This window comes from Atractosteus spatula, chromosome 12 (assembly GCF_055471065.1).
Source record: "Atractosteus spatula isolate fAtrSpa1 chromosome 12, fAtrSpa1.hap1, whole genome shotgun sequence".
NCBI lineage: Eukaryota > Metazoa > Chordata > Actinopteri > Semionotiformes > Lepisosteidae > Atractosteus > Atractosteus spatula.
In genome coordinates, this window is record NC_142717.1 from 31,496,090 (window position 1) to 31,523,324 (window position 27,235).

Sequence of the window (27,235 nt, forward strand, 5' to 3'; positions counted from 1 at the left end):
GTTAGATGGATTCCTGTGCTTAAAAATGAGCAGAAATTGTAGAAGAATTGTTCCATGGACAGCCCTAAATTGCAGTTGTTACTTGCTCTCTACACTGGCGCTGCCTCCTCCTCCGCGATGGTGTGACGCTTGGGCCACTGGTTGACAAGATGCCGTGTTGAAACGTCCTGGTAGTCAAAGTAGTTGATATTGAGCTTTGAGGCCATTCTTCTCCCTAGTATCTCCAACACCTGAGAAGACCAAGAAGAAGACCAGTTCCCATAAGGACACTATTGTCCAAGTGGGCTTCTAGCTTGTTTACTTCTGAGACCTGGTGGACTGCTCAACCAGGCCCGGCTGTGAATATAGCACTGATCTATTGAGCTATCAGTACTCAAATTTCTCATTTGCATTCTGAGCTAATTATCAAACTAGGTCCAATTATGTCTGCCTTTCCAAATTTCAGGTGCATGTGACTGGGCAAATGCATAAATGCAGCAGCTATACTTCTAACCCAGCATTATGATGGTGAAACGGAACATAATTCATTTGAAACCCCTTAAAATCAGAGGTTTCTTTTCCAAATGATATGAGACTGTAAAAGGATACTGAACCATCCATCCATTTTCTGACCGCTTCTTCTAATTCAGAGTCACAGGGGAGCTGGAGAGTATCCCAGAAAGCATAAAGCACACAGCAGGGAAGCACATGGATGTTCTGGCTATTTAAAGACTATGATTCACTGCTATTTTGTAAAGCAACATAGGCAGTAGGAAGTAAAATATTCTGTTACCTTATTTAAATATTCTTAAATGTACAGAAAAGCAGCACTGTTTTGAACATTGACAATTACCTCATACTTTTCACAAAATCCACTCAGCTGTTGTTCTTCTATTTTATAGCCGTGCAGGATGAGCTTGTACAGGAGACGACCTTGGCCTTGAAATGAGAAAACAGTCACGTTTGTGTAGACGTGTTGGCTGATGTATGTACAGTATAAATCCATTTCCGAGTACATCTTCGGTCTTTGCCTTTGCAGGTTCTGTACTGGATGGGCACAGGACATGCTGGCTACTATGTATCTGGAGCAAGGAACAGATTGAGATTGTGGCATTGTTTAAAACTAGAAAAAAATGACACAAAGTACCAGTGTGCTGGAAGAGGCAGACTTCACAGACACGTAGACCACTGTCACCTTGTTAAGATGGGGGAGGGTTAATTTGTTTAGAGGAGACAGACATTTGAGGGTATGCCCCATCCCCACCCTGCATATCCCTTCATTGCTGGCTGTTATAAAAGTTGGCAGAAGTCATGTTTTGTGTGAGTTGGATTCATGTAGATAAATTCACTGATGCATGAGACTGGGTCTTTAAGATCAGTCCACAGACTGGCTCGCTGTCCTTCACACTTGAGCTCTTCATTACATGAACTACATTCCTTCATCCGACCCATCTTGTCGTCTCGCAGTCTGGAAGGGTTTGAAGTGGACTGAGCCGTGTCCACAGCCGGGGTGCTGACCGCTTTTCTGCGCCCTCATGCGGATGTAGATCTGGTGCAGAGGGCCCTGGTGCCGCAGGTGCCCGTGGATGTAGAACCTGTAAACGCCCGCAGTGTGGTCGACCACCAGCTTCCTCCGGAAGGAGCTGGAGGCAATGAGCCACAGTGCCAGGCACAGGCAGAACACCAGGTAGCCGGCGTACTGGTGAAAGTCCTGCAACAGACATTTTCCCATGTAACTCTTGAGCTATACAGTGGAGGGATTTTAATATCCCAAAGCATAGTTTTTTTTCCATCTTTGTGATTTTTATTTTAAAATTTCCAAGTAACAAAGCAAGACCAAAGCAACATTCAACCAAGGGACTGAAATCACATCAGACAGCTGCTCTTAAAGTACCATACAGTAAGGATTGGATCAGAAATGCAGTCCTCCTCCCCTTCCCCAGCACCATGGATCCAGGCATGTGAATAACCCAGTGGCACCGGAGGAGGGGGGCAGAGGACTCCAGCTGGTCAGACCAGCCAGCCAGATCATTCCCTGCTGCTGAAAATCAATACCAAAGCATATGCTTGAGTACAATAGTTGGAGAAGAAGAGAAACATGTTTTTAACACTTGACCACATCAAGACACTTTTGACGTGCACAAAAAAATAAAAGGAGGAAGCATACCTCTTCATTTTAGCACTGAAATCCAACACATTTCTCTCACTCTTCATTAGGGTGTTTGGATAGAAATGAGGGAACCATGCCTCATATTTATAAAGGTTTTCCCAATTCTCTACAAGCTTTCATCTAGTGAATACTGTTAAATTTGCTTACCACAGGGGCAGTTAAAGAGGAGTAATTTTTAATTCCAGTGTTTGTGCAGCGAGTCCAGCTGTCTCCAGTGCAGTTGAATAGCAGTAATGAAGACGTGAACCCATTAACTTTACACCCCGATAGAGCATGGACATCAGTAAAAATAGTCAGCAGATGGGATGAAGGACAGACACTTTCCACATATAACAAGATATCAGCACAGAGCGATGCACAATGTTAAGGATTGCTAAAAGAAAAGAATTCTAGATTGATTGGCAGCTTGAAAAAGCTCCAAAAGTGAAAGTGGCCATCCCTGTCGCGGGTCCCTACAAGCCTCAAGCTTCCAATATCGCTGTGTTCTTTTACAACCACACCCGTGCACGAGTTTTCGTGTTGTGCAATGGCGTTTGTCCCCCTCTTATACAGACGTCCTCATTCAAGCCTGAAGTGGTCCGACACTATGGGCTTCACATGTCTAGCTAAAACCTTTCACCAGCATTAACCACTCCACAGAAGCCCTTCTAGTACGTGCCAGGTCACCGCGCAGGAGTGGCCTTCGTAAGGATCCTCACCTTGACGTCTCGGCTGAGGTAGAGCGCGTTGCCGACAACAGAGGCGACCAGCAGCAGCACGCCCTTCCACAGGTCCTCGTGCAGGTACTCCATCACCAGCACTGCCGGCAGAGGCCAAGACACGGAGGAAATGAGCAGAAAACTGAAAGGGCGCCGAGGGAAAGAAAAGGGAGCAGAGACCACTCTTACCGTTGTGCCTCTTCAGAACGAAAGGGTGATAGGAGTTCTTTTTCAGCTTGCTATTGAGAGCTTGCTCCGCTTTGAAGATCTTGTAATCCCACGTGCTGAAAATGCCTGTTGGCATAGTGGCATCTAAAATAGGATAAATACTGGAAGTTGGATTGTTACTACACACAAGGCAGAGCCACAACATTACCTCATATAGCAATCATATATAACAGTACACATTACTGTTAAATACAAAAAGAGTAGAATACTTGCAATTCAATTCGATTGAAGTCCTAACCTCTTCCTTGATTTTACATCACTGATGGCTCTGCATCTATAATTGTCATCAAATATTATAGGAACCCGGAGCAAAGTGAATTATGCAGAATATTGTGAACAAAAAAGAAACAATTTAAATTCAAGATACTCTGAAGAGTTGGATTCTTTTAGTGTTCATAAAATATTCTTTACAAACCAATTTGCCATTCAGAGAAGAAACACCTGTTTTCTCCCTGCTTCCAAACCTTGTAAACAGAATTCCAATGTTCAGATTGTCATAGTAACCATGTTCCAAGTAACATGTCAGATTGTCATAGTAACCAAGACTTGCTCTTGAAATCTGCAGGGTTCCATTAAAGCAAACACACCCTGTGTCACAATGGAGGGCAGAGCTGGGAGTCCATCATTCTCTGAGATGCAGTGCCAAACAGCCCAGTCTTGAAACCTTAAAAAGGATCACAGCACCATATACGAACAGGTGGGGGAAGAGGGTCAAGGAGATAGGGGTCTCCTCTTTTACATGCTGTAGAGGTTGAGGTCTATTGTATGTGTGAAGTCACCTCAGCAGGCCCTCATTTGAGTAAGAAAGTAGGAGAGGGAGTTACCCTAAGGAGTGATGGTAGGGGACTTCTATGTAGCAATACTGGAACTATTGTACAATATATTGTGGTATATAGTAACAATACTAGATCCATTGCTTACATGTTGGGAAAGGCTGTTCTTTAAAGCTTTTGCATTTAAAAAGCGTTCATAGAAATTCAAAAAATACACCACCTCAATGCTAGCACAGGTTTTGTGCCTCTCCAACAGTAAAAATACCAGTAACTAATATAAACATTTAATACAGAAATATGTATTAGATACCTTAAGTATTTATAAATTTGTCAAAATTACAATCACAGATTTTTTTTTGTCAGACTCATTGGTCACCTCCAGGCATTAAACAAGACGAACATACTATGAGGGTAATGTCTCTATTTGCATTTGTACATCCTTGGGGATACTTACTAAACAAGAACATTCATTAAAAAAAGGTCTTATGTTAGAAAACATGCACTCTGTCACGACTGACCCGCTGAGCAAACGGGAAGATGAACCCTATGCGGTACCTTAGGGGGTCTAGAGATGAGGGAGAAGATTCAGAGGGTAGGAGGGCAAGGCGAGGGGCAAGGTCCGAGTCGAGTTCCGAGGTTTGTAAGGTGAAGGTCGACGAGAAAGCTTCCAATCCAAAAAGAGCAAGACGGTAAACATGGTCGAAGGAAAATTACGGAGAGAAAGTTGGAAAAACGACCAATACCGGGCGAAGAATAGAGGCTTCTGGAGGGTTTTATTGTGCGAGGGAGAAGGCGCGCTGATTGATGGAGTGTCGTGGTTGACTGATTGGCAGGAGCGCTGTCGTTTAGCAGAAGTGCTCGGGGCTGGAGTGTGATTTGCGCAAGTGCGCTTCCGTGTGAGAATGCGGTGGGATGAAGGCATGACACACTCTCACTAAAGTGGTATCACCCAGGAGAATAATGAGTGCATGTCTGAAGTGGTATAAAGTAATTGTCTTTCAAACCATGAAGTAAATAAAAAGACATCTTTATTAAAATAAGAAAGCCCACCAAAAATGCATTTATAAAAACACGGTAGCAAGTGTGCTGCCTGATTTACAGCTAATATATACAGAATATATTTAAAAGGAGCACGCAGTGCAGGTGGCCAGTCTCTACAGTCTGCAATCTCTACTGCCAGCTCCGATTCTGTCTTCAGTTCTCCTCAGACATCTGGTTCTTCAGTGTCCACAGAAACGCGCAGTCTCATGCCTACTGGAATATGATCAGTCAGCCCGGCGAACTGGGTGACAAAGGTGATTTTCTCAACTTCCTATGAAAAGAAACAAATTCTTAAAATGCAAACATACTCCACATTCTTACTTAGCCACTTTTTTCCCCTATATTTTAATTTACTACTGTCAGTTTTTCTTGAAACCCATAATTTGTTTTACATATAATTTGAATTAAACTTTGTTGAAGAATAAGCCTATAAATCAAATGAGACACTATATTGCTATTTCTGGTTTAGCCAAAGATTTTTTTTCTCTTTAGCAAAAGGAGATTGTTACTGCCTTTACAGCCTGAGACTCCTACCCTCAGAGCAGCTCCTAGCAAGCGAACGAGCCAGGTGTGCCGAATGACCGCCTCTCTCTTGAGAACTACAGCGGAAACACTGGCACACTGCGTTTGGAAAAGAAAACCACTTAATCTCATAAATATTTGTATCTAAATATTAACGTCATTTCAAAGGTGGTGGAACACTGATTCATGCCAGTGAGGAGCAGCAAGGACACTAGGCGGGTGCACCCTGTCAAGACAGAGGCGACAATACTGTCGTCTGCAGCTGCAGAAGCAACGCGGTAAGTCAGAACACTGCTAGTTTTACGCGAAGCTGGCTGTCGAACACGGGGCGGGACGTACGGTCCGCAAGTGCCTGGAGACAGTGGCCTCTCTGTACAGGACGTAGTCAATGCGCCTGCCCACCCAGGGGGCCCCCGGCTCCGGGTATTCCAGCACACAGCCTTTCGGGACTACTGGCGGGGCGATGAACCTCTTCCGGACCTCCTCGCTCTCCACAGACCTGACGGATCCACCCAGCGCCGAGAGAAAGAAAAAGGTTCTTTAAAAAAAGTTCTTTAAAGTCAATATGCCATCTCTGAAAGCCACAGCGCCAACATCTTGAAATTACGGGCTCAAAAGTAGCCATGCACGAAAGCGGCTAAAAGTATGCATTTGACTGTACTGCAGTTAACGATAAGCAGCTGTTGTAAGTGCAGCTGTAAGGCTGATGTCCTTCAGGTCATTGTTCAGCTCCTATTTCAACAATCTGCAGAGGGCGAGCCAGCTCTCTGATCCTTCAACTTTTTCAGTGAGGGATTAAAATTTAAGCTACTGTTAGCTACTTCTGTTGAAATGCACAAAGGAAATATTCTTGCTCCTGCAAATATTTGTATAGACCAACACTGACAAGAATAAATTGTATAAAAATCATTTACTCATTTTGTCTTTCAATTCTGAAAATGTAGAAAAATACCTGAGAAACAGAAAAGGATCCTATCCCATAGCTGTTTGATCCACCCGAGTGTTCTAGCAGCTGCACATGTGAACTGTACATTCATTCATTAATGCTGGCTGATTGTGGTTTTCATTTTTGAAGGTAACTTTGCACAGATGTGTGTGAATTTACTGTAACTTTTGCCAGTACAACACGGTCTTAACTTCTGAAAAGAATTAAAGCAGAATGCAATACGAGTCCTTTTTTTTTTTACAGTTTTCAATCCACGTCTCTACTTACATCTTCATCCTTTCTGGAGTCGACACCGCGTCATCATACAGTGTGGGCTGTTCAAGGAGAGTACCTGTCAAAACATTCATGCAGGCATAATTACTATTGCTCCAGTAGCCAGACAACACAGTTTATTTAAGGTGCATTTTGTTTTGATAAGCATTCTATTGATTTAAAAACATAAGTACTTGTTACAGTATTTTAAAGACACAAAGCAATAAATGCAATGGATAATTTAATGATGCCCTCATCCATTTCTTCACCCTTAATATTTAAAAATAATATATTTTAGCAATCATTATCCATTATAAGCCATTATCCCATTCATATTAAAGAGGTCCACAGGACAGGAAAATGGGTGAATGTGTTTCACCCATTTTCCCCCAAACACCATTTATAATTCACTGCAAGACATACAGTAGCAGGTACAGCAATCAAAGAGTGATGGGAGTATTGAATACACAATTCTTTACACAAAGCGTAGTGGGAGTGTGGAACAAGCTGCCCACCATGTTGTTGAAGTCAATACCCTTCCTTCAAGAAATGGCTGGATGAGATCCTTGTATTAATTAGCTATTAACACTCGAACAGGCTGGAGGGCCATTGTTATGTTCTTAAATCTGCTGAAGAGCCACTGACCTATGACCCAGGGTTTCTCTTTCCCAGGACCAGCTCGGCATGGGTCTTTATAGCTGTCAAACAGGCTGTGCTTCTGCTCCAGTGCGTCGACTGAGATAAAAAAAGGACTGTTACTATCACATTCGTTAGTATCTGTTTGTCACTTAAACTTGACATGTTTCAGATAGTTTTCAGAAGGGTGCAGTATTGCTTAAGGCCAGAACTGACCAGGGTTCCCAGATCCTGGTCCTTGAAGCCTGGGGTCTAAAGCACCTACAGACACAATAAAAGACGTAATGTTTAATGTACTTAGAAGCAAAGTGGAACAGAAAGCAGGGATCTCTAAACCTATTGCCAGAGAGCTCCAATCCAGCTGGTTTTACCAATGTATTTGTGCTCTAAAGGTTGGCATCACCTGGTAGCTATTGAGGAATCCAGCAAGTGATTTGTTCAATTAAGACAGCTCTGGTCATCTTGAGGACTTGAAAAGTATTTAGAGTGGGCTCCTGTATTTAACAACTCCCCCTGCTTATTGGATCACAGTAAAATCATTCCACCTCTTTAGAAATTGGCAATTTAGTGGTGCCATACTAAACCTGCTGGACTGGAGCTAGAGTCCAGGTCAGAGTAGAGACCTGTTAGAAGTGAGAAACCATTAACGGCAATGAATGTTACACTAGTGCCAGCAGAGGGCAGTGTTGTGCGTCAGTCTTCACCTCAGCCAGCACAGACAGTGGAAAGGTACAAGGCAATCAGTGGTTGAGATAGATCCAAGACGTTCAGCTTTATCATGATGTGCTTGGCACCACGCAGAGAGTGGAGGCCCCTTTCTCCTCATGCCAGGTGCATCAGCAAATAATAATAATTCCTTACACATTATATAGCGCTTTTCTGGACACTCCACTCAAAGAGCTTTACAGGTAATGGGGACTCCCCTCCACCACCACCAATGTGCAGGCCCCCTGGATGCAATGACAGTCGGAGTGTGCCAGTACACTCACCACACATCAGCTATCAGTGGGGAGGAGAACAGAGTAATGAAGCCAGTTCAGAGATGGCAGAGATGGGGATTATTAGGAGGCCATGATCAGTAAAGGCCAATAGGAAATTTGGCCAGGACGCCGGGGTTACACCCCTACTCTTTTTGAGAAACACCCTGGGATTTTTAATGACCACAGAGAGTCAGGACCTCGGTTTTACGTCTCATCCGAAGTGAAGTGATGCTTCAGAGCCATGTCCTAGCCAGAACTCACCAGGGGAGCAGTTGTCAAAGTTGAAGTCCCCACACAAGACATCAAACACCACAATCTCATCCTCCTTCTTCGTTTGGGCCTGGAACTCGCTGATCCACTTGCTAAGCATATCCAGCTGTTCATAGCGGATTGGTCCATCATCTAGATGGGAGAACGGGAGGACTTGGATCAGTGCATTGTACTACACACATGTTCCAAAAGCTGTCCAGCCAAGTTGTTGAAATGATTCCCTAGCTACTTTCAAGAAATGGCTGGATGAGATCCTCACACTACCAAACAGGCTACATAGGCTGAATGCCCACCTCTCATTTGTAACCTTTCTTATGTTCTTATTTGTATGTGTATCAAGTCGCATTACTCCATAATGAGCAGTTTTCATTCTTTTTTTCACTATTTGATTCAGGCTGAAAAGCACTTGTACATTTTGGTAGATTAGACACATTTTGGAAAAATAAATATTTCGCTGCGGAACCTGCTGTCAAGCTTCAAAGCGAAGCATACACAGAACACATCCAAGTTCATACTATGACATTCGTCTTTCAGGCCTCCACCTCTTTTCTTTTCTTTTTGTTTTAGGCCAAAGCATGCGTGTTTAAAGCAAGGCGACTCATTGAGGTGAGACACCACAAGTCTAGGTTCCCACTTCTGTTTTTTTGCAAGTGTTTTTGCTCACTTATTGCGAGGGCTGCCTGCATCTACAATCCTTCTCCCAGAGGATTAGGGAAGCTCCCTGTCCTTCAACACAACAGGTGAACAAATTATAAAACAGGAGACATCTGCCCACAGATAAATAAATCATGATGTGCACATAACAAATTTAGAAATGTTATATTCTGTGTCTCTCATGAGGTATAACAGTTTACCACTACTTTTGTATTTTTCTATAATGTAATTTAACTTCTGTAAATTTCTCAAGCCGCTCATTGACTAATGGGCTCTAGAATACCATCCTAGAACCTGATGGCCACTTTGGATAAAAGCTTCTGATAAGCGGTTTATTATGAATATTTTAAAATAATTTTGATATATTAATTATAATAATCACTACCACTACCTTCAGGAGCATGTAAATGTGTGCAGTTAAAAAATCCCACAGCATTCTTCAGTCTTTGAGTCTGGCCAACCAACACCTTTAAAGACAGTATAACAGCACATTAATTCTTAAAGTACATCTGGTTTCGGATCTCTCGATTTTCATTCCTTCCCACTTAAAAAACTTTAGAGGATCAGTCTTTTAATCTGAGCTCTTTGCTGCGTCTATATACTGCATATAAAGAGAATGAGGGCAGAGTTATGGGTGACAATCATGTCACGTAAACTATAGCTAAAGTAATGTGCTAAAGCATTTGTTTGTTTCTAAATTATTTTAAACTGGGATTCAGGAAGCAATAAGGAGCATGGACAATTTGGAGTAAGGTAAAACAAGACCTGAGACAAATAATGACATACTGTATTTTTTTAGCAGAACTTGGAACTGTCATGTTCCCCACACTACCACTGGTTCTTGATCAGAGGTAAAGACATCACCTTTACGGACAGCACTCCCTTAGATGCCAGACTATCCTCTCCTCTCCCATTGGAGAAGCAGTGGAACGAGGCTTCCAGGATGGGGTAGCGACTTGCGAAAAAGATGCCGCTGTTGAAGAACTTAAAGGAAGAACAGCCCTGGAACCCATAGAGCCCAACATCATAGAGCACATGGCCAAAGACAGGGCTCAGGATGTCCTTCAGCCTCCGGGCTGCTCTCCTGTCAAACGCTTCCTCAAGCAGGACAAAGTCTACGTTGACGGGAAAGAAGGCAGAAACTTCCCAGGGGACTTCGTCAAGTCCCTTTGACTTCTGAGAGGTCCTGCCGCCACTGGGACAGCTCTGACTGGAGTCTTCGTGCATGACTAACGAACCTGCAGAAGTGAGATCCGTATCCTCCCTCACATCTATAATGACGTCTTTGGTGTTGACATTGGTATCCCTCACTGCTGTTCGTTTCTCGGTGTTTAGGGGACTGCTGGGGGGCTGAGATTCTGTGGCGCCATAGGAGGGATGGGTGGGGGTGAGGAGGCAGTGCGTGTTTTCCTTCGTGGTGCTGCTAGGCAAATCCGCAGGCCTGGTCACACCTTGAATGATCAGCTGGCCAATCAGCCTGGACCTCACTTGTGTCTGGCTGAGGTTGTTAAACCGGGCCAAGCTGTCCGGCAGCAGACAGAGGTTGGCGGTGACGAATCCAAAGCTGCCCCCAGACCTTCCCAAGGCCCAGTCCCCATCCACCTGATCCTCGCGGGTGGTGACCCGCTGGTGGTGGTAGGAGAACGGCCTACGGGCTGCCTGCAGGGGGACCCAGAAGACAAATCCCAGCAGGGCGATGGGAGCCGTGATCAGAAAGAGACAGAGGAAGAGGATGGCCCCGAAAAAGACCCGCAAAGGGTTGAGGTAGCACTCCTGCTCATGGCGCAGTCTCTTCTCGTAGGTGGTGGAGATACAGACGGCAATCAGCCTGTCCAGGAACCAAAAGCAAGGGAAAATGAGCCACCAGGCGACGCTGTGTAGGCCTGCAACAAACTGGTTGGAGAAAGGAGACTCTCGCAGAGCCATGCCTGCTTCTAACCACCTAAGGGAGAGCCGATGTTCAGGGGTTAGGTATCCTTACATCCACAGCATCACAAGGAAAGCAGAAAATTCTGTATTAGAAGGAAAACAGAAAGAAAGACATCTTTTAACTCAAAAGATCGTAAGAGTGTGGAACAAGCTATGCTGCAGTTTGGTTGAAGCCCATACCCTAGCTTCTTAATAATGTGTGAATTATTTCTAAAATTTAGGCACTACTTTAATAACACACTTGAAATCCTTGATTGGAGATATGCTGGACACTTTTCATTCTGAGTTTCAGACACAGAGTCTTATTGTTCACCTGACGGGTAACATTTTCATTACAGTCTTTCCAATACAATCTGAATACAATCTGAGAAAGAGGACTGTAAGCGAACAGTGTCGCCTCTTCTAGGTAGAAACTGTAAGTGTGAATAAGTGGCAATCATCTGGCACCTGATGTTTAATGCAGCCAAGTAAAGAGTGCTAAATCCAGGTAGTAAAAATAAATTGTAAATACAAGTCAGGAAACACTGAGTCCGAAGACGCTACTTACGAAAAACACCTTGGTGTTTATGTTACCACTTCATTTACATCATCCGGACAATGTGGGGAAGCAATAAGAAAGGCAAATGGAATGTTTTAATATATAGTTAAATGCACAGAATATATCAAGGGACAGTGTGTGAAATTCTTCTATGCACCTATGCACTTTTAAGAACTCCTTTACTATATTGTGCATAATCCTGCTCTTCACATTACTTCTCTGGAATCAGTCCAGAGAAGAGCTGTGTGAAGCACATCCTGCTTGAGTGTGCTGTAAGATCCTCTGTCTGAGAAAGTAACAGGCAACACAATAGAAATTCACTCAAAATAGCATTGCAAGGCTACTTAATTCAGAAACAATGACAACAAAATCATCTTCAAAGTGTTCTTTATAATGCCCCCCTGGGATAAAAATATCCACAAATCCAAATAACCTCTAACTTGTTTTACATGAGCAGCCTGTTGTAATACAAGACCGTGCAAGAAAGACGTGTCTTACTGCAAAATATTTAAGCAGAAATAATTGAAGTGCATAAAGTACGGCATGGACCGAGGTGAAATAGTGCGTCACAAGTGACATCATATGAAAACAAGTTAGTCCACTTGAACACGTTAACATTCACAGGAGTTCTATTCGCCGCGTTTTCAACTTAATAAAAAGTCTCTTATTACAACCAACTTCCCGAGTTAATACGTACGGAAATATTCTATAAGGGTTTCTTCAGTTGAAGAAGAGTTTGTTGGAGTCTGTGTTAGTGTTCAGGTATCTAAAATCCCTCCGGACTGAGATACCTACTGCAGACGTGAGGACTCTCACTCGTTAATCAAGAATAACTAAGGAGGGAAAGGCACTGATACACAAATCACACCGACAACTTTACCATTTAGGAGGTTTTTTTAGCACAGACCCTACATGTATGTAGACTATAAAACTAACTGGCCTGGCGATGAGTGAAAACGACCCTTGAACCACGTTTTCTTCCAGGTATCGAAGTACAGTCAAGTTACAGGTATAATAACAGGAAGGAGCCTTCCTCCCCCTTCCTTGTCGTAATATTGTTCCTTACTATTCTCAACTCACCCTGTCAAAATGAGCACTCATGCAGCAAAACGCACCGGGTCATTCAACATTTGCATTACTGCTCCTGGAGTAAAGACAAATATAAAGTTTAGTATTTTTATAGTACCGTACCTAGGAGTTACAGTAACAGGTTCCTTCCTACCTGGGACACGAAAGTGTGTTAAAACAATATTCGGACTCTTTACCTGGTAAAGTTATTATTTTCAGAAACCCTTACTTCCTTTCCACTCATTTGAAGACTTCTATGTATCTTTTTTTTTTACCAGATAAGTTTTCCGAACCGCTTCTTTCTTTCAGTTCACCGTCAGTCTTACACGAGAAACTGAAGCGAAAGCGCGTTCTCGCCGGCTCGCTCGTCCCCACCCACCTTGTCCTTCCTCTCCGTGAGAGGGGCGGAGGAGTCGAGTTGTGTGCTTAACACGTATTCATAGACACTTTGCAAATTTGTGCATTTTTTATTTAACCCCTTTCTGTTTATGTCGTTAATTTTTGGACACCTTTTGGAGACCTTAATCTCAACACCCTTACAAACATAACTATACCTTATAAGGAACCACTAATGAGTTGATGCACAAATGCGCATCGGGAGATCCATAAGTATTGGAAGAACAGAGTCGCTGTCCGAGGGTGATTATTTTATTTCATTTGGGAAAGAAGGAATGAAACATTCTGACTTAGAACGTCCTTCGGAAAGTAAATAAGATTATATGTCCTGTTCACATCATAAGGGGTATTAACTTGTAGAAACCCACAGCCATTTATTGGTGAGGGGAGTCATACAGTACATTTTGTTTCTTTTACTGTTGTCTTTATTTTTAACAGTCTTACAAAAATGATACCCAGACATTTCTCATATTAATTTGAATTAATAATGGTTTTCACGTTGATGGAAGGACAGCACAGCGGCACAGCGGTTAGCATTGCTGCCTCGCAGAGGTGGGGCCGTGTCCAATTCCATGTCCAAATTGCGCGAAGATTGTATGATCTCCCTATGTTCGCATGAGCTTCCTCCGGGTACTCCCGTTTCCTACCACAGTCCAAAAACATACCGGTAGTTAAATTGGCTTCTGAGAAAACTGGCCCAGTTGTGAGTGTGTGTGCCCTGCGACGGACTGGCGTCCCGTCCAAGGTGTACCCTGCCTTGTGCCCGTTGCTTGCTTGCAGTTAGAAAATGGATGGATATGTTCATTGAAGTCACGAGCAAGACCCTGCTGCGGAGAACTGTAGAAACGCACGTCTACACACTTGACCTGTATAACTGAATAGGGCATCCTTTCAACAAAATATTGAAATTCATTTTAAAAAAATCATTTTTAAAGGGCTATCCAAACAATCTCTTGCCACACAAGCCAGAAATAATTCACGCATTACTCAGACACTAAACCAGAATTAAAGCCCATTATTCACATTTAATATAGTATTTCCATTTTAAACTCCCAAATATATCTTTCTTAATGCTATATGATGAGCAGATGTAAATTTCTTAAGTAAAGCCAGACTCTGTCATAAAAACATCCCTGAGATGATAATTCTGATAAAAAAAACTGTAGGGCTTGACTTTTAAAATTTTCAGCATTGCAGAAATACTAATAAAGTGACAAAATGCTATGAAACTTATGCTACAGGTCTGTTTCTGAAATACTACATCTCTCCATCTCAAGATCCAGTCTTGTTAAAAATTAGCATCAGATCACTGAAGTCAAGGAGTTTTACTGAAGCGTTCTTTTTATTTCGAAAACCAACCTAGCAGGCATTTCCCGACTGCAATGTGGATGCCAGGGCATCAAAGACACGTCAAAGACACAGTGCTCCCACATGTGATCCTGTTTGGCAAACGCTTTTTAGGCTACGCCTTGGTTTTGAGAAAGGGCTTTAACAGCCTGTTACAGATCTTGTTTGCCAGTGGTGAGTCTGCACAATGCTTGGAATGCAGATCTATTCTGTGGCTGGAAACTGGATCTCCTGTACAGGAGTGACAAACTGCTGAATGAACGAACCAGGACACTCTGAAAGCAAGTGAAGAAAAAAAATGTTCTGAATTTTGCTAAAGTAATTAAAACATAAAATAAGGTTCAAATACAATTGTAATGTCTTAACAATTGCAGTAACAGTCAAAATCAATTTCCAATAATGAAATCCATTCAGAATCCTTTAAAGATTTCCTGAAACCAAGGTTTTTACCCCTAAATTCAAGATAGAACAATAATGTGAAATGACTTGTTTAAAGGATACCTCAGTAAGATTATTTAATCCTTTACAGATACTTTATTTACCTGTCTAACTTACTATCTTCTCACCCCTGACCTCACAACTCTTGTTCATCTAAATCTGGTCTCCTGTCTGTCCCTCCAGCCTGTCTAAATTCTGTCTACAGCTCTGGAACTCTATCCCTAAGGATATCAGCCAGTCACCTTCCTTGAGCACTTTCAAATCAAGACTCAAACCCCTCTTCTTTGAAAGGGCTTTTATTTAGTTGGTTCTGTGTCTGTCCCTTTACATTTCTACTGCATTCCGAACACTTGTTGTAATTTATTTTAATTCTGCTATTTCCTCTCCTTGTGTGCTTTTTTGGTAAAGCACTTAGAGAAGCCACTTTTATGCACTATATAAAATAATTCTTATTCTTATTCTTAGTCTTAGTCTTAGTCTTAGTCTTAGTCTTAGTCTTCAATCCAATTTCTAACCACTTTATCCAATACTGGGTCATGGGATGTTGTACTGAAAGTGTTTTTTTAAATTAAAAGCAGAAAAGAAGTTTAATATCCTTGGTGTAGCAGCTGCCGTATTTTCAGCTTCTAAAGGTCTTTTCCATCTCCAGCTACATTGGACTGTTATCATCCCATGTTATCGTCTTTGCGAAATATAAATTGTCACAGTCATGCAGTTTACCCCAAGTTGCTCTGTCAAAACATCTTTGCTTAACTATATATCTGTTTCTGTGGTCAGTTTCAGCAAGTCTCATTGCATGTAAAGATGTGGTGATAAGCTTCTAGTATGCAGAGTGTCTCTAGTAGTGTATTAGCACCCCAGGAACACAAACAGGACGGGACACCAACAGCACTCATGCTCTCACCATTTTCCGTTTTCTTTCCCTGTGTACCTGGTGTCCCCTTGGCTGGACAAATGAAAAAAAAAAACAGACAGGTGCTCATCTTTGTCAAGATTTGTCTCCATTATGCCTCTTTCCCCTCCCCTACAACTGCCAAGGTTCCTCTGCAACATTTTAATGTTTCAAAACATGCTGCAAATGTGATGTTCAATTCCAAACCACAACCCTTTACTAAGAAAGAAGGCTAACAGAACTTTTTTTTTCCACTAAAGGAAATAAATGGTCGACCCCACAAACAGGACAGATGGAACGCTGAATATAGTTTGTAGACCTGTGTGAAATTATTTTTCATTTGTCAGGCTTACACACAGTTACTGTATAAAATAAATGACGACAAAAGTACTTGTTATTGCAAACAAGCCCACAAGCGAAAAAAAAACGGAGTAATTTAAAAAATAAATTATTGATTAAAAAAAAAACTGAGATACTTTTTTGTTACAGATGACTATCTCTGAGGCAAATGCACTGGATTGACTGCAGTAGTTGTGCTGATAAAGGCCACTAAAGCAATAATCTAAATGAATAAACTGCTTTAATTCAGCAGTTTAACAGTTGTGCTTCACAACACTCTTTCACAAATTTGTAAATGTGTTTCAAAGTTCTTGAGGACTTTTATGGTCATGTAGCAAGACTAACATAACAATAACTGCATGGAAAATACCAATATTTGTATTTAAGAGAAGCGAGAGATTCAATGCCTCACAGTGGTTTTGATATTTTGCTTTACTGGAGCTCTCTGGTCTTGGACAGAGCAGATAGTGACTTGAGTTGGTACAAGTATTCAACACGATTCATTTAGCAATCATTGAATGAGGGCTGGAGTATTGCAGCAAAATGAGACAGGAGGCACTGCAAGCTGTAGTGTGGTGCTCACAGATGGAATACTATGAGACAGATGGAAACGTTCCAAGGCTGCTGCCTGTAAGAGGTCGGAGAGGTTTGATTCTGAAGCCTGAGGCACACTGCACTGACAGACTCCAATGGCAACGCTGTGTGGATTGTACCTGTTGTATTGGAGTGTCATTCATGAGCCATGGAAATCTCTTCTTCGTCTGTGTTCTTGCGTTGTAACATTGTGGGCTCTTCCTGAGAGTGCAATGGAGTGCAAGAGAATTAAAAAGGAGGACGTTGTTCCTTAGTTGGGGGAATTTTATTTGGTTTTCCCGCAAAAACACAAAGACACGTATCCAAAAACACAGAACAAAACAAATAACATGCATTATGAAGTTCAGCTGCAGAAAATATATCAATTAATAAGGAAGTGGTTTTAGTGTGAATAAAATGGTGAGAAATGGGTGGGTAACGATTTAATGTAGTTCAAGTCTTCACAAGAAAATGGCCCTACTGTGTGAAATTAAAAAAAAAAGTTTGTACATTTTGGGGAATGATTTCTACATTTTGGAAACTGCACATGATGACTAAATTTGATTATTCCTGCAACTTGCAGTATCTGCACCTCATGGAAGCAGAGTGTATTGTGTTCCTGTGAGGCCTGTGATATACTCAGTGGCCTGTAATATTTTCAGTGTTTTCTCCCTCAGAAAAGAGCTGAGCGCACCCTTCGTGATTCTTAATTACAACAGAGTAACATTTATTTAAACATTTGTTTCAGCTTTGATTCTAATAAAGTTCAGGAGAGATGACAACAACCAAGTTCAATCAGACTCAGTTGTCAGTAATTAGCAATCACTGCTGACGTCATTTCCTCTTCTAAAACACTAGAAATACTGTACGTGATCACCTTCTCTCCCTCACATACGACTTTTTGCATCTCACCTCCACCCTGTCTCCACCTCTGCAGCTGCCCCTTGGTCACTCTTCCTCACTCTGCATGGGGGTCCCAGCCTCCTCATCCTCTTCCCAGGAGGTCAGCCCTCAGCCAAGAGGGTTAAGCCACATTTTGACTAAACACTATAATCCTTCCAGTGCATTTAATTCTTGGGTGTTGTTATTCCTAGTAAACCGTATTTATTAGCAAATTAGACCTGAATGTAAAATTAAGGATTGAGCACAATTTTAAGAATCATATAGCTTAAGATGAACCCTCTAAATTTTTCGATCATGGTGAAACTAAAGGGCGATTTAAAGAATGCTCGAGTCTGAATTTTGTCTAGGATACTGCCTGCATACATTGCAGGGCTGCTTTAAAAGGGAGCTCAAGAAAGCCAGATGTGTCTGTGGCGGGTTGTTTTATTGTGGCCCAGGAAGAACATTCCGCTACCAGATGAAGAGAGGCCTCCCATCTTGCTTGGCCATGTAGCACAGGCAGCTGAAGAGCCGCAGAATGTCCTTGAGCAGGTTCGAGGGCACCATGTCAATCACCAGCTTCCTCAGGGTCTCGGGATCGCTGTAGCTCCTGTCCTCGGTGCTGTAGGCCTCAGGTCTCTGCTTGAGGATGCCATAGGAGTTGATGATGAACTCGGTGAAGTGGGGGTGCAGGGTCATGCTGTAGCCCAGCTTCCGGAGCTTCTCCATCAAATCAAAGTAGCGGTGGGTCATGTGGGCGCGAAAGCCGTGGTCGACTTTTCCACTCACCGGGTTAGTGGACACCTGCAGAGAGCCATGTACACGTTAACAGACAGATATCCCAGACTGTCCCTTTCATTCCTGCCAGGATAGACGGACAACAACCAAAAAAACTTACTAACATGGATAGCAGTGGCTTTAACACTTTCATCTAGGGGTAGCTAAATTGGTTGCTACATTTGTAGATGTTGTGCAGGAGCTATTTAAAGGAAGCAGACACTTTATTAAGAGACACGGCTCTTCCTTTCTTTCAAAGGTTGTGTGGTTGAGAGATAGTTGCCGTGTTTCTAGAGTTCTTTTCATGTTTAGTTCTTCCAGGTTACCTCATTTCTATCACACTGTTTTACCCATCTTTATGCACCTTAATTCTAGAAATGATTCAGACGAATCTACATGTCCAGACCGATCAGATTTTCTTTTAAAAAGCACTTCCTTTTTGACAGCTGCATCACAGCAGTATTTTATATTGGCACATGTTGGAATCTAAATCAATGATTCTTCTTTAATTTTAAAGTTTGCAAGATGGCATACGGTAGTGCTTAGAAATTATGAATAAGAAACAAAGTATGCTTGTTTCAAAGGTTCACAAGAAAAAACGACAGCAGGCAAATTTCTTTCAACACATTTCATTTGGTTGTTCTGTACAGTAAGATGAACTACTAAACACTTGAAATAAAAATATTTTTAATTTTCAATCCCTGCGTTTGTTCACTACAGACATAATACAGATTGTGCAACACAAATATAACACATATAAAAGTTAATTTACATTGTTAAGAGAAGAGAAAGGTATTATCCACAGACTTACAGTATAAGCCTACTTAAGACTATAACTTAAAAGCTATTTCACATGGGACAAATCTGAATGTGCATAATTTATGTATTCTACAGAGACAACTAATTAATTACTTGAATTAATTTAAGAGTTTGTTGAATTAAATGAATAGCTCCTGAAGCAAATTATTATTGTACATAAGTGTGCAGAGCTCAATAAATGGCTAATCTTTAGGTGATCTAACAAAATTTGCTTGTCACTGTAAATTTCACACACATTAAAGATATCACCAAGATCAAAAGAACAGGGAAATGAATATAGCTGAGAACCTCCTTTGTAGCAGCACAAGCAGAAGTAATAATACACTGAATTGATCTCTTTCATTTTTAATACACTCAAAGAGGTGTACAACAGAATATGAATAAAACACAGAAGTAAGAAAATGCACTGTAAAACTGCAAAAGAAAACTAGCAGTAAAAAATATTTATACGTAAAAATAAAAACCTTTAAGCAAGTTAAAGAAATGTAGACACTTGCAGAGTGTCTATTGGATTTACCACAGTAGCAACTGAAATTTGGTAATATTGAAGCCTGTTTAATACCATAGCAAACACCTCAGTAAAAGCAAGGCGTTAAAGTAGTCTTTCAGAAGCAGGGTCCTCATTGATATACTGAAAATTCAATGAGTTTAACTGTGACGATTCAAAAGGCAAGGACTATAGGTGCAGCAAACACCTTAGCAGAAACCACGTGTGTTCCAGAAGAAGCTACTCTCCTCTGCTCTGCATCCACTCACTGACCTGAATGATCTTATCTGGGATGTTGAACACAGTAAATCCATACAGTCTGGTCTGGCCTGAGAACACATAGGACAGTATCCTGCGATCCAGCTGAAATGCTATCTCACCAACCACACGCTCCTGGCTCTGTTGGACAGGGTCTGTAGCACAAAACCAAGAAAGCTCGATAAAAATTTCCACCCATGCCTTCGTGGCTCTATTGGTTAACTGCTGAAACTGCAGTAGACAAAACATGCCTATCTAACTCACTTTCAAACATTTAGCAACCTGCTGAGGAGAGGACTGCTCACACTCTTGTGATCTGTGTTTTCCGTGGTGTCTTTATTGCCACATACCTCCCTGGAAATACTAGCCACTGTATCTTCATTAGATCATGATGTACTGTAGCAAAAAGTCTTCATTGTCTCTTGTATAAAGGATGTTTTATTTATAATTAGTGACTATAATTATTTTAGAATGTTGTATTTGTGATTGCCAAACAGATACACAAGTCTCTGCTCGGTTGAAAAGAATAGTCAGGACATGTGACTCAACAACTAACTCCGGAAAATAAGTGTGCGGCCATCCTTACAGAACAACTGGCAAACTGCAGGACTGCAACAAGTTCAGCAAGCTCTGAGGTGAGACTTCAGCATCGCCGATCAATCTGGCAGGAGGAGCAGGCTTTGTCAGCTCAAACTTGGACTTCTTGTGCTCTTGTTTTGAGATGGCCTTCCCAGAAGACACAGGGTTCACCACATGTTTAAAACTCAACATGCGAGTGAACACTGTAGTATTTTGTATCACTGCCTGCTGACATGTAGGCCCTGGGGAGTGTGGCCTTCCAGTCAGGTTGCAGGACAACCAGTGGTGAGATTGTAGCATATCAATACAATACTGCATTACAGTGCTTCCCAACCTGTGGGCCCTGACACTGCTGCGAAAGTGTGGATCAGGAGCCTCGTGTAGCTCATTCCAGTCTTGAACCACATGATTAACAGGTCTGTTCCTTGAGCCAAGCTCACATTTCACTTCACACTGATAAAAGGTGAAAGATTTCTCCCTAAAATTGTAATGTGCTTTTCAGTTCAAAATAAATGTGAACGCTGCTACATGTGCTTTAGAAGAAGGTTATTAACCTACAATGCCTAATTTGCATTACATAATTATACCTTCACTTTTTATTTTGTTCATATATTGATTTACAATACTGTACGTTAAAGGAGCCTTGGCTTGAGAAGTCTCCTGAGGTGCGCTGTCAGCAAGTTCAGAGACCGATGACCTGCCTTGTCAGGAGAAGACAGGGGCCCATCTCTGCTCCTCTTACCTGTCATGTCAGGAGATGTCAAGGGTTCATCTCTGCTCCTTTTGTCAAGGGAAACATTTTCATTGTGGCTGTTGACAGCGAGGGACTCTTTGTCTGGGGAGCTGAGATTCAGGGGGGAAGATGTTTTGTGTGGCATTTTCTGGAGATGGGAGCTAAATCTGCCCTCTTCCAAAGTCTCATCCCACACAAGAGTTGATGTTTGTCCTGCATTAGAAAAATATTTTACAAAAATACAGACAGGCCAGGGATCCTGAAAGACTTTTAAAGACACAACGATTGGCAATTTGAATTCATCTTTTTAAATTTATTAATTGCCCCAGTGCTCTGACTTTAGACCAATCAATCCAGTCATATAGAAGATTATTAGATGATCTTGTAAGGCACAACGACATTGAGGAGAGTGAGCAGAAACAAACCCTTGGTTATATTCACGAAAGTTTTGTAGGTCTTCCATCATGAAACTTTATGCCCAGTACATACAGTACGTGTGCTTATAGTATACATTGTTGTACCTGTTAGTGCCTTAGAGGCACAGATGGGAAGTTTTGTTCGGTAAGAAGCAGTGAGTCCCTGTGCCCACCAGGGCTGACAATATTTTGCTTATTGTTTCACCCACGGTGACTTAGAAAATAGAAAATTCCATGTACATAGTAAGTCCAGGGAACACATCGCGGGGATTATCACAGCTCCGTGAAGGTGCCCCCCCTACAAACAGCACAAATGATTAAACCCACCTCATTCGTTAGTGCGGCATTTATGCCGTTAAAAGTAGCGTTTGTGCAGCTTTCGTTTCCGGGGTTAAAGTGCCTTGTTTTTTCGGGGTCGTGATGTAACTCAGCCCCCCTACAACATCCACAACGTGGAACCGGACCGGTTTCATTAATTAGTGCTGCGTTTCTGCAGTTGAAAGTAGCATTTATGCTGCTTTCGTTTCCGAGATATAGCGCCTCCTTTTTTTTCGGGTAATCACGTGACTACAAGGAAGTTTACAGGTACCAACATACTCGGCACTTTAACTCCTGAATGCTAGGAAAACAATGAGTGCAATTTGTTTTCTGAGTCTGTCTGGTCGGGTGGGATGGATGTTTCAATATATTTCAATATAGCGCCTTCTTCTTCTGGCTGTGACCTCACTCTGTGATGTACAAAAATATCACGTCCACCATATCTTTCAATTGTGATCTTTCGATCATTTGACCTAAGCCTTTGCAATTTCACACCTTTATGGTCGGAGAACAATACAGAGCTTTAATCCCGTACGTTTCCTTGAACAGTGTAACACACCAGATGTTGCAATTTTATACTAAACTGTTTACTTCTGTTTAAACTGTTTTGTGATGGTGTAACTTAATAAGCTTTGTAAGAAAACGTTTTGCTTTGGATTTTATAGCAATACACACGGTCTACTGGATATGTTGTAAAACGTCATTCTCTAGTTAAGGTGATCCTTACAACACAGAGGCAGCAAATGGACGGTTTAGCTCGTACCCTTAATATTTTAAAGACGATCAATATCCATAAACTTATGAGCCTTCTTAAAATGTGAATAATAAATAAGACATGACGCATGCCAACAAGTTAACCATCTATGACATAAAACTGTGGTTTTAATGTATGTAAAATCCCCGTGATTGCAAGAGATATAATTTTTATTTTCTAAGGCACGTTTCCTTTTTCTTTCCCTACCGTGACATGCTGTGTTGCCAAACGTGTTACTATGAGGTATCATCGCTACAAGAGCTCCACAGCATGTCATGATAGGGACCGCATGTATATCGCGGCAGCATATATCGTGACAACGGGTGCGTGACTATCACGACTGGTGCCTTGCTTCCATGGCACCCTGGCGCCATTGTTGCGACAAAGGTATCATATCATAACATTATATACCCAGATAGGACGTGTCACGATATACGGACTTTGTTTTGCGACATGGAGGTGGTGTATCCTGTCAGAGTATGTCACATCGCGATATATGGACTCCATGTCGCCATAGGGGGGCGGTGGGGGGTGTCATATCGCGATATACGGACTTTATGTCGCGACATGGGGGGCGGTTTTTTGGGGGGGGGGGGGGTGGTATATCGCGATATACGGACTTCATGTCGCGACATGGGGGCGGGGCTTTTTTTGGTGGGGGGTCATATCGCGATATAAGGACTTCATGTCGCGACATGGGGGCGGAGCTTTTTTTGGTGGGGGGTCATATCGCGATATAAGGACTTCATGTCGTGACATGGGGGGCAGGGTATTTGCCGGGATATATCATATCGCGATATGTAAACATCATGTCGCGACATGGGGGGTGGCATATCGCGATATACGGACTTCATGTCGTGACATGGGGGCGGGGCGTTTCCCGGGATATATCATATCGCGATATATGCACTTTACGTCGCGACATGGGGGGCGGTTTTTTGGGAGGGGGGTGGCATATCGCGATATAAGGCCTTAAATATCACGAGATGGGGGCGGGGCATCTTGTCTGGATATATCATATCGCGATATATCCACTTCTCGTCGCAACAGTGGCGACAGAGCGCCACGGCAGTAATAGTAATGCGGCTAGTACCGCGATGTGATCGTGATGCGCGCACCCCTATCGTGACATGCTATCTGTGTCGTGAACGCGCTGTGGATGCCATGACATTCTTCGTCTGCTATTCAGTCTTGAGCTCAGTTCTCTTATTTAGTTATTGGAAACCAATGGATGTGTTACTGTATATCCAGCGTGCTCATACAGCACACACGGTTAACCGGGGCTGCAGTATTTGGACCAAAGAAGAAAACCCATCACCTATGTATCTACATGTTATCGTAACGTCCGCTGTGGCGCTTTACCCAGAGGGTCTATTCTCAATCTTGCTAAATTCCACCCAATCGTGGCCCGAACTGTTCACCAAGATTCAGGCCGGGGGTTTAGCCAATCACGGGTCTGAGAGGTGTTCAAGCTGCCAGCGCCAGGTGGATCGGCTTGTTTACTGTCAATCGTAATCTATTTTTAAAACGCTTTACTTATTTGCAAAATAACTTCATCGTCTTTTTTTTATTTTAACGCCTTTATTGATTCACAATGTCCCGTATTATTCGAAATACATTTTGTATTTTCAATATAACTGTCTCCGTAATTTGGAAACTGGTGTTGTCAGGATACAGCAACGGTGTCTCTTCACCAATAAAAGGAGTGCACAAGCAATACATTTTCGCGAATATGGTTAAAAATTAAAACAGAAAACACCTAAACCAATGAACTAATGTAGTAACTCATCCCTAAATGTAAGACCTCTTATTAGTGTAAACGCCGGGGTCAACTGATCAAAAGATCACAATTAAAAGATCTGGTGACGAAACAGGTACCTCACGTGGGTTTCATTGTTTGTGCTGTTTGTCGGGGGCGCAACTTCACGGAGCTGATTATCCCCATAGAACTGTGGGTCCCCACTTACACAGCCGGTTGTACTGGAGCAACTAGGGTAAATAAAGCACCTTGCTGAAGGTATAATAGCAGTATCTGTGGCGGGGACTGGAACCCACAACCTGTTCAGGAGGCGGGTCCAGAGACTCGCCCTCTAAACTATCCCCACCTAGAGCTTTAAGATTACAAGACTGAGGTCAGGACGAAAAACGTCACACAGAGAAGCAGACACACCCTTTACCTGTAACCCCCGCTTTTCTCTGCGAGTTGCTTAAGGCAGCGGAGTCTGCGCTTCGGTCCTCTGCCGGCAAGCCCAGCTGGGACCGCAGCTCCATGTTCGTCTTAATGAGCCCCACCATGAGCTTCAGCTCGCCGTTTTCCTTCTGGAGCTTCTCGTTCTCCCTTTCCAGCAACTCGTAGCTCCCCAGCAGCTCCATGTGGAGGGAGTCCCTCTAGCGATTTCGCTAGCGTTTTCCCTTTAAGTACCCGGTTCTGAGCTCGATGTGACTGTCCCTGCGGTGAAAACCTGTATCAGCTTGAAATTTTCCGTGGTCCCAGTTTTATAATCGTATTTATTAGCTTCAATGCTAAACGTCTTCTGCCATTATGATGTCACGTATTACGTTTTATAACTAAGTGGTTGCCTAAAATCAGGATAGTACTCATTTTGATAATTATGTTTTGTCTATTACCTTCAATTTATTTTTTTTTTGTGAATTGATAATCCCCTTATTAATGGGGGGTATTTACAGGTTGTTTATTTACAGAACTTACTGATCTTTTCGTAAGAAATAATAATAATAATAATAAACTTGATATAGCGCCTTTAAAGGTGGCTTCTCAAAAGGTGCTTTACAGAATGAGAACAACAATAAAAAAGAATACACAAGATAAAACACAATTACAATATAGAGAGGAGACTGTGGTTGGTGGTACTAGTAAAAGCAGAGGGGTGAAGAACTGAACCAGTTAAGTACAGGCTCTTCTAAAGAAGACGGTTTTGAGTCTGGATTTGAAGGAGTTTAGAGGTGACTCTCTGATATCACCGCAGAGAGTTCCAGAGCTTGGGGGCATAACAGGAGAAGGCCCTGTCGCCCATACAATGTAGACGGGCTTGGGGGACAGTAAGGAGACCAGAATTAGAAGAGTGAAGGTTGCTAGGTGGTAGTTCAGACAGGTACTGAGGTGCCAAGCCATGCAGAGCCTTGTAGGTGAGCATGGAGATTTTAAAGTCCACACGGAACTTGACAGGAAGCCAGTGCAAGGACTCCAGGACAGGAGTAATGTGATCACTTACACTAGACCTGGTCAGGATTCTGGCTGCTGAATTTTGGACATACTGCAGTTTGTTCAAAGTAGATTTAGATACCCCAGCAAGTAGAGCATTACAGTAGTAAATTCGAGAGAACACAAATGTGTTGATCAGCTTTTCAGCTACAGTTAGCGATAACATAGGGCGTAGTCTAGCGATATTTCTGAGGTGAATAAAAGATGTTTTGACATGATGCTGCACATGTGGGTCGAATGTTAAGCCAGAATCTAATATCACCCCAGGGTTTTTCAATTTAGACTGAAGCTTAAGTTCAGAATTTAGACTGAAGCTCAAGAAATGGCTGCACAATTCCTCACTGAGAAAAAGCTAAATACACATGTAAAATAAGACCTTGGGACTCCTCCAACTGGGACTCTAGCACAAAAAGATGAGTATCACACCGCTATTTTGGTTCAGGGTTCCATAAAACCAATGTACTGTAGTAAACAATAAAGTGATAATGGTGCTGAATCTATGCATTTTAAGGAAATGGATCCCATTTGTTCTACTTATAATACAATTATAAGTGTATATATTCTCCTCTCAAACAATTCTTACAATACATTTGGCAAGCAGAATGAAGCAACATCCAGCTGGTTGCAGGATGTAGCTGATGTAGCTGCAATAATTTAGCATGTAGGGGTTTCTCCTTTCTAAGATGGTTTTACTTCCAGACGCAAACGCTGGCTGTCAACAGAAATTTAGGACTGTTATTAAAGATAATTCTAATCCATCCTATTGAAAATATTACTTACGGGTCATTTTATTAACACACGTCATATTAATATAATTTGGCTTGGCAGCAATGTAGCTCAGTATACTTATACCTTAGGATTTGTTTTCTTAATGTTAAAAGTTGAATGGTTTAGTGGAGAAATAAACTTTTTTTTTTGTCTTGTGCCCAGGTATTTCACTGGCCTCCCTTCTCCCTTCTTTACAAAAGGATAGTACGAGATCGACAGGAACACCTAGGCCAGGCTCGGAACTCGACATTTACAGTAAACACTCCGATACCCGCAGGTAAGACCCGAGACAAAGATTTAATTGCTTTGCAAATGGGCACCTCTGCCGGTGATTTTGTTATTTTAGCACTGTATTTTTGTCTTGCAAGCTCACTCTTATTTTACACTTGCGCTATTCAAATTTTTATCTTTCCTGCACTTGTATTTTTCTGTTATGCTTAACACTTGAGATTTTGTCACCGATTCCAATACGCACTTGTGGGAGTGTGTTTATCGTCCGAACCACTTGGGTGGAGACTACACGTACAGTAATTTCTAAAGTTCTCGAACGGC

The 27,235-nt window shown here is 42.2% G+C and overlaps 3 protein-coding genes across 8 annotated transcripts; all 3 read right to left on the reverse strand.

Annotated features, from left to right (window-relative positions):
* Positions 1–89: 89 nt before the first annotated feature.
* Positions 90–3,151, reverse strand: LOC148822912 (cation channel sperm-associated auxiliary subunit theta-like). Its single transcript, XM_088928705.1, has 5 exons — positions 3,037–3,151; positions 2,848–2,948; positions 1,498–1,690; positions 833–918; positions 90–230 (listed from the first exon to the last, which is right to left on the reverse strand). Exons 1-5 carry the CDS (start codon positions 3,149–3,151, stop codon positions 90–92), a joined length of 636 nt encoding a protein of 211 aa, XP_088784831.1.
* A 1,710-nt stretch (positions 3,152–4,861) lies between these two features.
* On the reverse strand, positions 4,862–13,068 carry smpd5 (sphingomyelin phosphodiesterase 5). Of its 6 annotated transcripts, none has more exons than XM_088929831.1 (10): positions 12,882–13,068; positions 12,697–12,760; positions 10,014–11,161; positions 9,541–9,616; positions 8,487–8,627; positions 7,462–7,506; positions 7,255–7,344; positions 6,625–6,688; positions 5,751–5,910; positions 4,862–5,160 (listed from the first exon to the last, which is right to left on the reverse strand). In XM_088929831.1, the coding sequence occupies exons 3-10, from the start codon at positions 11,073–11,075 to the stop codon at positions 5,053–5,055; spliced, it is 1,746 nt and encodes a 581-aa protein (XP_088785957.1). In that variant the 5' UTR covers positions 11,076–11,161; positions 12,697–12,760; positions 12,882–13,068; the 3' UTR covers positions 4,862–5,052. The 6 variants fall into 6 exon arrangements, with proteins under 6 accessions (XP_088785957.1, XP_088785959.1, XP_088785961.1 ...); XM_088929833.1 differs by having other exon boundaries at positions 12,960–13,003; XM_088929835.1 differs by lacking the exon at positions 12,697–12,760 and having other exon boundaries at positions 12,882–13,023.
* Positions 13,069–17,033: 3,965 nt separating this feature from the next.
* On the reverse strand, positions 17,034–25,065 carry LOC148822914 (speriolin-like protein). The gene is made up of 4 exons (XM_088929670.1): positions 24,870–25,065; positions 21,214–21,417; positions 19,908–20,047; positions 17,034–18,355 (listed from the first exon to the last, which is right to left on the reverse strand). Exons 1-4 carry the CDS (start codon positions 25,063–25,065, stop codon positions 18,023–18,025), a joined length of 873 nt encoding a protein of 290 aa, XP_088785796.1. The 3' UTR covers positions 17,034–18,022.
* Between the last annotated feature and the right edge of the window lie 2,170 nt (positions 25,066–27,235).

Coding starts and splice junctions, on each gene's coding strand:
- LOC148822912 (XM_088928705.1), bottom strand. CDS start 3,151: ATGCCAACAGGCATTTTCAGCACGTGGGATTACAAGATCTTCAAAGCG. Junction 1,691..2,847: donor ACCTCAGCCGAGACGTCAAG/GTGAGGATCCTT, acceptor TGTCTGTTGCAG/GACTTTCACCAGTACGCCGG. Junction 919..1,497: donor CATGAGGGCGCAGAAAAGCG/GTCAGCACCCCG, acceptor TCTCATTTCAAG/GCCAAGGTCGTCTCCTGTAC.
- smpd5 (XM_088929831.1), bottom strand. CDS start 11,075: ATGGCTCTGCGAGAGTCTCCTTTCTCCAACCAGTTTGTTGCAGGCCTA. Junction 8,628..9,540: donor ACATTTACATGCTCCTGAAG/GTAGTGGTAGTG, acceptor TCTCCCATCTAG/ATGATGGACCAATCCGCTAT. Junction 5,911..6,624: donor ACTCCAGAAAGGATGAAGAT/GTAAGTAGAGAC, acceptor TGGATCCGTCAG/GTCTGTGGAGAGCGAGGAGG.
- LOC148822914 (XM_088929670.1), bottom strand. CDS start 25,065: ATGGAGCTGCTGGGGAGCTACGAGTTGCTGGAAAGGGAGAACGAGAAG. Junction 20,048..21,213: donor GACATCTCCTGACATGACAG/GTAAGAGGAGCA, acceptor TTTGTGCTACAG/ACCCTGTCCAACAGAGCCAG. Junction 18,356..19,907: donor TCCCAGATAAGATCATTCAG/GTCAGTGAGTGG, acceptor GGCTCTCTGCAG/GTGTCCACTAACCCGGTGAG.